General features: G+C 39.0%; 2 protein-coding genes across 2 annotated transcripts; one reads left to right on the forward strand and one right to left on the reverse strand.

Moving 5' to 3' along the window:
* Positions 1–2616: 2616 nt before the first annotated feature.
* On the forward strand, positions 2617–2952 carry FIESC28_11377 (uncharacterized protein; the record flags this gene model as incomplete). The annotated part of the gene is made up of 1 exon (XM_031165501.1): positions 2617–2952. The coding sequence occupies one exon, from the start codon at positions 2617–2619 to the stop codon at positions 2950–2952; it is 336 nt and encodes a 111-aa protein (XP_031010439.1).
* A 1720-nt stretch (positions 2953–4672) lies between these two features.
* Positions 4673–7326, reverse strand: FIESC28_11378 (uncharacterized protein; the record flags this gene model as incomplete). The annotated part of the gene is made up of 2 exons (XM_031165502.1): positions 4673–6420; positions 6477–7326. 2 exons carry the CDS (start codon positions 7324–7326, stop codon positions 4673–4675), a joined length of 2598 nt encoding a protein of 865 aa, XP_031010440.1.
* Between the last annotated feature and the right edge of the window lie 4420 nt (positions 7327–11746).

The following is an 11746-nucleotide window of genomic DNA, read 5'->3' on the forward strand; positions in this document are numbered from 1 at the left end:
GTCTAAGGCGCTGCATTCAAGATAATATCTTCTCCAAATACCAAGGAGTCCTGCAGTATCGAAAGATTCTTGGGTTCGAATCCCAATCTTGACAGTTCTCGTTAACTTTTTGTCACGCTATCTGGATCAATCAAGGGTGTCCTAAGGCCTAATACAGCACTCTCTTTCATTCATTCAATTAGTCAAGATGGCCGAGTGGTCTAAGGCGCTGCATTCAAGACATGATCTTACCTGGTTACCTAGGTATTCTGCAGTATCGAAAGATTCTTGGGTTCGAATCCCAATCTTGACAGATTACTTTTTGCTTTCTAGTTTTTGCTATCTGTCTACGACGTGAAACATCATTCTACGTGAATTTGATCTCGCATCTATTAATAATCTCCAGTCAAGATGGCCGAGTGGTCTAAGGCGCTGCATTCAAGACGTGTTCTTGCCCGGTTACCTGGGAATTTCTGCAGTATCGAAAGATTCTTGGGTTCGAATCCCAATCTTGACAATTGTTTTCTTTTTGCGTCATCTGCGTAGTGAGTGCCCTTGTGTCCTGTCTGTCATCAATCGTACTGGTTTGTTCGTACTGCAGCTTCAAGCTGTATGCATGAATACCTGATTAATCTTGGAGGTAAAGCATTCAGTAACAAAACCCGGTACGGTCGCGACCTCTTTTCTTTAATCGTCGTTCAGCGTATTGAACGGCCTGGAGTGATTTCCATCGACTGCTATGCGCATTGTAGGCAGCTGAAAAAGACAAACAGTGGGAGTCAGTCCAGGAGAAATGGGGCGAGAGGATCTGTCCATTAACATGTGGCCATCAAGAGCGGGGAAGGGATAGACTCAGTACTGGGACCCGCCGTTTTAATTGCCGTGAATCTGGGGTAAGCGGGGCCTTTAGCGGACTCAGTGGATACGCTCCAGGGGGCCTAAAGACCCTCCGGATGCTAGTGGCAGTGAAATCTAGACAGCACGCGACTTGTAAAATGGCAGTGAGACGCTGTGAGGCGTAGCAGGACACGGAGCCTTGGATGTTTCGACAAAAGTACTTGGATGGAATGTCACTGCAAAGTCGATACAAGCAAACGAACACCACTGGGTACACGTTTCCGCCCCGGATGTTACAGCCCTTCCTGCACCTCCTCCTCCGCTGTAACTTCTGATTCAGTAGGCCTGTGCCGCACACTGTTGCTCCTACTGGCAGTCGCTGAAATAATCATCGATTGAGAGGCTTTTCCTAACGTTTGGCTACACGCACAACAACCGAAAAGGGTTCAACATCAGAGTGTCGCCCTGTCGTCAATTGACTCCTCAGACTGGGCTGACACTTGCATTTTACTGTTTCATCCGCCTCAAACAACGGTAAAGCTATCGAACGATTATCCAAGTCAGAAGCAGGCAAGGGCACTAGGTGCTACTTAATTTGCCAGGTCACTGCTTGTATACAAGCGGGGTTAAGATTACAGACTGTACAGCTTGTCTGCTGCATCTCCTCTCTTGCTTAGCATTCATTTGATTATGCCCCATTGCCGCGTGCGCAACGAATATTTAACATAACAAGCACTTAAAGCTCTCACCAAGACCAATGATTCGATACCGCTGTGAGATTTATATCAATAGTGAATTTCAGTTAATTCCAAGCGGTTTGCATTGAGCATTCACCCACCCTCATCGTATCCGGAACAGGAACAGGACCGTACTGTGCAAGCCAAACCTACGCCACCATTTCGCTTCGAGCAGCTGCATCTCCTGAACGGCAGTCCCCAGGATTCTGCACTCTTGTCCGCTGCATCTCTCCCTCGCGTCCGCTCCACTCAGACCATGATGACTCTGAGGCGTCGCTAACTTGGCAACCTTCACACCAACCTCCACATGGGACGGCATACTCCTTAAGCGCTTTGAATGCTATGATGCACTGTTTTCAGAATGATTTAAACCAACCGCGAACAGTGAGCGATCAGGTCACGAGGTCCAGACTCGACGTAATGGAGGGCATTGACCTAACCAAGGGCGAATCACCACCTGTCTCGGTCTGCGGGAAAGTTTGAGGTTGGGGGGAGACTGCAAGCCATCCGCTGCTCAAGTGTAACCTTGTCGACCGCACAGTATTGGTCTTACTATGTACCGTTGTTTGCGCTGATGCACGCTTACATGCTCAAGTATACACAAAGTCACAAACACTTGGGCATGGGAGGTCCTCTTCAGCTCAGTCCAATCAATCCTCATCGTCTCCTTTGCCTCCCGCTCTTGCCCAAGATGATCATCCAAGCGCTGCGTATGCTCTTACCCCGCTCGATCTTGCCTAAGAATACAGATGTGGTTGCACATATATAACGGAAGGAGGTGCCCCTTTCGTTATTGATTTGATTCCTTATTCTCTCATCCCAATCAAATCATAATCATCAATTCCAATTCACCTAACTCGCTTTTCTTCATTCCTCATACCGTCCTTCCAACCACAAAGAGCCTTTGCAATAAACCACATTTGTCTTGATCTACTCTAGTCATATCGCTGACTAGATCATTAAACAGCGAGTGATGCTTCATCAGTCTCCTCTTATTTCTCACACCGCTAACATTTTTGCGCTTGTAGAAACAACAACACTTTCTCTCAACACTCATATCACCATGCCCGTCCGCGTCCCCAGACTTCCTGCTGCCAAGCCCTCAGAGATCTTCTGCATGGGTGCGGCCGGTGTTGGCGTCTTGACACCTCTGTATCTTGTCATGCCAGGAGCCGAGGAACGTCTCTCCAACCAGACCAACAAGTGGGCTCCACGATGGGAGAGGAATGTCAGCTACTTCATCCCTCCTATGGAGAAGGGCGTCCAACGCATCGAACCTCCCGTATCCAAGATGGTACAGCGTGTTGAGGACCGTCTTCCTTTGGAGAAGATGGCCAAGTCCGTTGACAAGGGCATCCGAAGCGGTATTGCTCGATTCAATGGCGAGAACAAACCCTAAGAACATATCTCTCTCTGTCTATAACACTCTGGTTCTGGCTTCGATTATGCCTGCAGCTTATCGCTAGGCAGCTGTCTTCTCTTTGTATTTTATCATAGCATACCCCGGGTACGGATAGATGACATATTGCTCTTATCGGCCCATACACGAATGAAATGAATTATATTTTACTTTTCTGTCACTTAAGCTGTGTGATGTTGAATTGAACACATTTTCCCTTTACCGGAATGCTATCTCTTAGATGTGAATTTATCTTACACGAAATGTTCTCATTACTTTTCTTTTGCTAGTTAGTGCCTGGTGTTGAAGGCTGAGTGCTTCCACAAGTATGTGGTCTTTGCTTATGGACATCCAGTTGACATCATGGTACATGGGTCTCGAGCTGCCCTTCACACAGAAAATCCTTTCACCAATTCACACCAGATTTGGGGTTTTGATACACAATATCTTTGAGGCTCAAGGAATGTAGTGATGAGTGGAACCCGGTTGCGACACATCCTGGCTTGATAGCTTCAATCTAGGGAAGCTTTGTGGAGACCGACAACTGGAGACTGGGCGCTTAGTACGGATCCCCGGCAGCTGTTGGCATCACTGAAGCATCAATGTCATCCCAGGATCAGTGGAGGTTTATTCCTCATGGCTTATTGCTAAGGAGTAGACAGTTGGCTACAAACATACTCTCCCTGCGCCCGAGCCATTTACCATCTCGAGTCAGTCCTCGTCACCGTCACCGACGTCTCTACGCCTGGCCCATCTCATCTCTCCAAGATGACACAGACTGGCTTCATGAATCCGCCCTTGGTCACTGGCGCAGTGCCGGCAACCCCCGCGATTTGTCAACCATCTCACCCCGCACTTCGCTTCGCGCCATCGCCGAAACGGACTCAAAGTTACTGTGCCTGTTTTTGTGCTTGTCTCTTCTAGGTATCGGACCGCTGATCTCACTCTGACAAATGGTCAACAGACCAGTCATTGCCTTTGCCCAATTGATCGGCTTTACTCGTGTCACCGGAAGGTCAAAACCTGTTTACACTTGTCGAACCATGACCGAGGGTCTTTAGAAGCAACAGCAACTTCATTAATACGAACCATCAGAACCTAGATCTGCGATTAAGTCAATTTCAGTTGTGATTAGTATCGAAGGTATCAAGACTCTTGGTGACGAAACAATCAGAACTGTAAGTCCAGTTTGTAAGATGCGGCGTATCTGGGAGAAGCTACTTGAAGCCGGCGTCTCATGATAATGGACTTCTGGTATCAGATATGATATGCCGTTGCATGACTGGTTCAACAAATGATCAGGCAGCAATAGTAACAGGACTCCATCCACCCACAAAACAGGTTCTTCAACCGATAATCAGCTTGGGCAAGTGGTAATTCAACGTAAACCCAAATTGAATATTTTCTCTCAGTATTATTCACTATTTGTAGTAAATCATAAATGAGTCTTGATATCTGATATCCAAGAGAAGGAAACGTCAAGTAATATAAGTTCTTCGCTACTTATTTTCATATGACCTCACAGCCTACTTATATCATACTTCACAATATACATTGTGCTCTCAGTATAGAGCTTCGTAGATTTACACACTTCTCCTATCCAGAAAAGCCAAGACGTTCAGATCGAGCCAACAATTTCAAAAAACAGAAATGAATCAGAACAAGCCTGGGCAACCATAAACACCTTACGCAAGACACAAAACCAGCCAATTGCGCCAAACTAAGCAAAATGGAAGAAATCAAGCGGATAGGTTCGCTGTTCATCGTTGTTGTCGTTGTTTCCACGCATAGACTTCCCTCCTCCGGGGCCATATGCGTCAATACTTCCCGGCTCTTTCGTTGGGTTGAAGGTGGTCATCCCTGACATTATACCAGTTGACATGGCAGCACTCTGATTCAGAACTGAGCTTGCACTGAGGCCAGCAGTTCCAGATGTCCAGTCAATAGCACCATGAAAGTGACCCTGCGGGAAAGGGGGCTGCATGTTGGATAGTCCCCAGCTATCGGGCAGAGGAGTAGGGAGATTCTGAGTGCTTATCGCTCCAACCATATGTGCCGAAGCAATCTCAGCGTGATGAACATTGACTGCATTACCACCGGCCAAGCTAAGGCCAAGCTGATCCGGCTGGCTATGTACATTCATTGGGAACATGATAGAGTCGAGCGGTGGCTGACTATGCTCGCCATATGGCAACGTATAAGCTTTATCGTTGAGCGTAGGCGTAGGTTGCGTCGGCATTCCGATAAAGGACGGTTTCGATGAAGCATAATCCGACGTTTGCCGATGAACAGAAGGTCGTCTTCTCTTCACAGGCTGACTGAATTCCCCGTCCGCTTCTCTTCTGACTGGAACTACGGGAGTCGACGAATTGCCTTCAAAAGTGAAAACACTTTTTGGATTGCCCATGCCCACGTGAACGACATGACCCGTGCTGCCACTGCGGGACCGTGATACATCGGTCACGCTACCCCTAATCTGATCGAGGACAGCCTTGAGCAGATCATCCATCCTCATAGCCGGATGATAGGTGGCACTCATATCACCCACAGCATCAGAAAGGATTTCGAGGTAGCCGGTGTAAGTCTGGCGATTAGGCTCGTTGCGCTGATATGCAAGCGCGGCGATTAATGCTATGGAAGCAGTACCGGCATGTTGAATCCCAGTTATAAAGATCTTACGGCCGTCAAACCGTTGGCGATGTTGCCAGAAGATTCGAGCCACGCGTATTGCCTGCTGCGTGCAGATACTGCGTGCCAAAGATGTACGACTGCCATGAACTGCACGTTGACGATCATCTGCAGATACCGAGGATCCTTCTGGGTTGTGGCCAAGTGATTGCCCAATGGTCTCGGGTTTTGGCATTCCCTCGTTATCAGCACCGGATGCAGATCCAGGCTTGGAATCGTCGCCGGTGATGGAACCGTACTTTGCCCATGGCCGATGTAATAAAATCATAGTAACGTGGTATTGCTGATGTAACAGGAAGAAGCTGAACGGTGCAGTTTTGACGTTGCTCGGTTTCCACGCCATCCGGTCTGGTAATCGCCGGTACCAGTTTTGAAGCTGCCTGTCAAGGTTTATCACTTGAAGATATCTATTTTCTTCGGCCTCCGTTGCAGCAAACGTGCCAGACTGTTCCATAGCCTTGTTGGAGCTTGACAGGTCTCGTATCTCTACAATACGACCTGCTAATTCCATCAACTCAATGAGTTGTTCGTAAATTTCTGTTGTCAGATCTGTTTTGACGGTATCAAAACCAAAAGCTGCCAGCTGTGAAAACCGGTTCGAGAGGAGATCGACGTCTTGGCTTTTGATAGCCAGTGGGCGGCCCAAGAATAGCCCCCAGTATCTGTCATAAATAACACATGCTTGCATTACCATATTTCGAATCTTTGTATCCTGTTCAGACACGGTGCTGGCACAGTCGAGATGGAGCCCAATATCAAAGGCAAGACGATTCGCCATTCCTAAACTTGGTTAACCCGGCGTGAACTGAAAACAAAGCATGCGGTTCAAAGCTCACCAGAATACATCCAACCAGTGTTATCTCTACCAACACCGCACTCAAGATCACCTAGCAGTAGTAAAGCCTGAACGCTAGGGATTCCACCTGGGCGTTCAAGTTCAATATCTAGCATATGCTTGGCCTCTCTATGGAGTGTGCTTTCTCGCGGGTTGAGTGTGATTTTGCGCATATCGTCTCTGTCCATATCTGCAACGCGATATCCCATGGCTAAGATTGATACATGAAGAAAATGAGAGTAGAACTTGGAGGAATTGGAACTCCGGTCAGCCTCGAAAGCGGATCGGTCGATAATTTGAATAACAGAATTGTAGTAATGGAAGAAACTATCAATGAGATAGTCGTGAGTTTCTTGACTTAGGGAACGGATAGTTTTAACGGCTCTGCGAATTTGTTCCGGAGGCTCATGGTTATCCGATAAACTGGTCGACTCGGCGTATACATGACTGTTGGCGGTGGGACCAAAGAACCGTAGATGCCCGGAGATTTGGTCGAATGACAGATTGCCTTTGGTGGAAAGCAGTCGATGAATGATATCTCCTTGCTTTGGATCAAAAATTTGAAAAGGCGAGCTTCCTTCAGATGAGGGATTCAGTTGTGATTTCTCATTTTGGCTCTCATTCTCATTTGCCGCCACATCTTCAACGTGCGAGTCGGGTGGCGAACGGCCCTCGCTTCCAGGGGACTTTGATTCAGACTGTGGTGATGGATCCTGATTGCTCGATCCCACAGCTACGCCATCTTGAAAATCGTGCCTTGTTTTTGGAGGATGAGTTGCGGGTGGCGGTACTACACCTTTTTCCAAGAGGAGACCTTCAAGCATGGAGATTCGATCTGACAATGACGACATATATGCTTTAGAGATGGGTCTGAGATGATTCTATCAGACTAGAACGAGGTGGAAACGGGGTAACCTGGTCACATACCTTCTGCGCTCATCATCATTCTTTATGATGCATTCTGCGCCGGATTTTGCACAAGCAATACATTCATTTTGATTTTTGGGAACAACACACCGAATTCTTCGATCGCGACATGATGCACAAGCAACGGAAGCGCGATGACGCACTTGCTGCTTACTTGTCTGGCGGGCTGGCTGAGCTTTTGGTTTGGGTGAGACGTCCTTCTCACTCGCTTCCAGGTTTGGGGCATCTTTCGAATTGGCCGAAAGAGCCATGGCGAGATAGGCGGCACAAAAGTGAGTGTAGTTGGTCCCTCCCAACGACGGCTCACGTTTCACGAGGGATATGGGTCTCGGATAACCGGATTCGGCGGCGGAACAATCTGGGCAATTGATTGATTAAAGGGGAAGAATTTAGCCCCAGGAGGAAGCGGAGATGCAAATTGAGAGCTGTCTATCCCTGCTTGCGTCGAGACCTGGCACGCGCGGGAGCTTGGACCTTCCCCCACATTACTAGTGTAAAGCTAACAGGAGAGGGGTCTAGGGAACTACAGTATTCTACTAAGTATTATAATAGTAATAGAAGCCTTATTTAAATTACTTTATAGCCTAGTAAAATAAATATTATAATTAAAAGCTAATTAGTATTATATACTAGTTTCTATTATACATATATAACAGTTAGTTAGAAGGCTAGGTAGGTTTAATAATAATATTATACTAACGCTTAAAGAGTTTAAAATAAGGTTATAGGTAATAAGGGGTATTATTCCTTACAAAGGTCTAATAAGCTAGGGTTTAGCTAAGTTATAGGACCTAGTTAATAAGGCTAAGGTTATTTTATAAAGTAATTATAATAATTATCCCCTTCTTTAAAGAAAGCTATCTTTAGCTTTAATTTACTTTAAGTTATATTAGTAATTAAATATATATAGGTTATAGCTAAATTATAGTTCTTTTATAATTAGGTAATTATTATCTTTACTTATTATAGCTAATAGTAATAGCTTACTTTACTATCTTCTAATACTAATATATACTATTATTTTTACTTTACTATTACCTTTATAATAGTACCTTTTTACTATAAATTATAAAAGTTATAGTAAATTAGGTAGCTATTACCCTTATATTTTAAGCTATATAAATAATAGCTCTTTCTTCTGTAGCTCTTCTCTCTTTCTTTCCTTCTTATATTAATACTATTCTTCCTTATTATAGTATTCTACCTCTTTATACTTAATTTTATTATACTTTACTTATACCTTTAGCCTTTTCTCTCTTTATTAATTATTATAATATCTTCTAGTAAGGATAAAAGTAAGGATAATAATCCTACTACTAATTAGCTTAGGAAAGTAACTTAATTTAATTTCCTAAAGCCTAAGGCTATTACTACTAGCCTTAACTTATATATTAATTATATATATATTTTCCTTAATACTTTTAGTAATACTTTAATTAATATAGATAATAATAATTAGTATAACTTCTAAGGTCTTTTATATACCTTTAGTAATTTTACTACTTTATATTATAATATTTACTTAGGTTTTAGTTATACTATTTATTTCCTATATATTTTATACCTAATATATCCCTATTTCTCTATTAACTTAATATAGTATTCTTAGCCTTATAATAGGAGATTAGTATTAGCTCTATAGTACCTTATATTAGGCTATTTATATACTAAATACCCTTAATACTAATAATAAAATATATATTCTAGATACTAAGGCCTATAGTAATCTTAGTTTAGCTTTATATTATTTTATCTAGGCCTTCTATATTACTAATACTATAAATTATACTTATTATAATCTTATTAGTAAAAAGTCTAATACTATTATAAGTTCTTACCCTAAGTACTTTTAACTTTTACTACTTATATATTATAAAAGAATTATACCTAATATAATATTCTTATTACTAAGTACTAAGTTTATACTATAACCTTATACCTTACTCTTAATTATTATACTATATATAGTTTACTTATTCTTTATTTTAACTTCTATTAACCTTAGTACTTACTATAAACTAAAAATAACTAGGATACTTAGGTATCTTTTACCTATATTTACCTTTTACCTAGTAATACTAATAGCCTAACCTAAGATATTACTATTACCTTCTTTTAGTATATAATTAAAATAATTAAGAAAAATAGTAATAGAAAGTATATAAAGTATCTTACTAGTATTTTAGTTTTATTTAATTATCCTTAGGTCCCTTACTTATAGCTTACTCTTATAGCTACTAATTTTCCCCCTTAACTTTCCCTTACTAATAATTAGTAAGTTAGTTCTAAAATCCTTAGTAAATAACCTATTAATTACTTTTCTAATTCTAGATATAAGTAATTAAAGTTAGGTTATAGTAAGTAAATATTAAGATAGTAATAGTAATATTTTAGCTATTAATCTAGTTCTTTATATTAAGATCTATAGTTAATAAACTATTATATAGTTTACCTTTCTTTTTTATACTTATATTACTTTTCTATTTAATATACTTTTCTATTTAATATACTTTCCTATTAACTTAGTGTTTTCCTTAGCTTATACTTAAATAATATAAGGTATATTTACTATATCTTTAGTAGTAACCTATTAGTTATATTTAGCTAGCTATTTTACCTATTTAACTAAATAGTAAAGTTATTTCTTAATTACCTTCTTTACTTTAATATATTCTACCTTTTATTTATTATCTTAGTTTTCTAGGTTAAGTATTAATAGAAGTTTATTTCTATATTAATATCTTCCCTTAAATCCCTTTAAGAGATTAATAGAAAATATATTATATAGTTACTTATACTATTTTAGTAAGGCTAATTAGTAAGCTTATATATTTACTTTCTTTAGAATTTAAAATAGTTTAATATATTTAGCCTTTAACTTCTTCTTTTTTTCTTCTTTAAAGTTTAAACTTCTTATTAAAAGTATTATAAGTTAGCCCTAAGAGTATATAATCTCCTTATACTTTAAGTTATAATACTACTACTATTATTTATTAATAGCTATTTAGTACTTTAATATTTTCTTTTATATATTATAAAGTTACTAGATTCTTATATATACTTTAAGAATATCTTTTTAGTAATTTACCTCTTTAGTATTTATCTATATTTTTAGGTAGTAGCTTATAAGTATAATAAATAGGCTATTATTTATTATTATATTTAATATATTATTATATATATACTAGGTATCTTAAAGTAAATTTAGCTATATCTTTTAGTTATCTTTTATAAAGTACTATAGGTAGTAGCCTAGTATTTAGTTTATTCTTTCTATTTATCTATTAGTTTAAGGGTAATAAGTAGTTAAGAGCTACTATTTTACTCTTAATATATAATAGATTTTAGCTTAGAACTTACTAGTAAATATACTCCTTTAGTTTAATACTATACCCTAGGGTACTTTAAAGTCTATAAAGATATACTTATATAATATCTTAGCTAATTTAGCTACTATAATTATAAATAATATAGGTATAAATTAACTATACTTAGTAAATCTATTTACTATAACTAGAATTATATTTACTTTCTTATCCTTATACTAAGCTAGTAGTAATTTAATTATAAAGTTTATTAAGATCTTTTACTAAGGTTACCTTAGAGTTAGTAGGTTCTTTAGTTTCCTATATAGTTTATATCTCTTAGGTACTATTATTTAGTAAACTTAGTAGCTACTTACCTACTCTTTAATATCTTATTATATATTTTCCTAATAGAAATTCCTTTAAATTAAAACTTAAGTTTATAGGTATTTAAAGTACCTTACTAGCCTATTATTATAATATTAGTATAGGATTTCTTATCTAACTTCCTTATCCCTTAGGATATATAGTTTATTTTTATAAAATAAAAGGTTATTATAAACTAATTATAAGGTTTTTAGTAAAGTATTACCTTTTAGCTTCTTTTTCCCTTTCTAAGCTATTATTAATTCCTTTAAGTAAAAGATATATATATCCCTTTTCTAGGCTTTTATAATTATATTATATAGTATCTTAGGTATTTCTAAGTTAGTAAGGTTTATATTATAAGTACTCTTATATATTACTAGCTTCCTAAGTATATTAGGTAGTTTTAAATATTCTTTTATTTATAAGTTTAAGTTAAGTAACTAATTAATATTTCCTTTTTTATATTAATTTCTTAAGCTAAGTACTCTTTAGCTTACTACCTATTAAATAAGTAAGGTTTAGTATAACTTCTAAAGATATCTTATTATACTTCTTAGTATTTACTATTATTATATCTAATTCTTTAGTAATATACTTATAAGGTCTTTCCCTTATTTTCTTCTGTACTATAGTAAACTACTTTTCTTCTTTTAGCAGTATCTTTACTTAT

Source organism: Fusarium coffeatum (genome assembly GCF_003316985.1).
Source record: "Fusarium coffeatum strain FIESC_28 chromosome Unknown BRIP53273_contig_392, whole genome shotgun sequence".
In the NCBI taxonomy this organism is placed as follows: domain Eukaryota; kingdom Fungi; phylum Ascomycota; class Sordariomycetes; order Hypocreales; family Nectriaceae; genus Fusarium; species Fusarium coffeatum.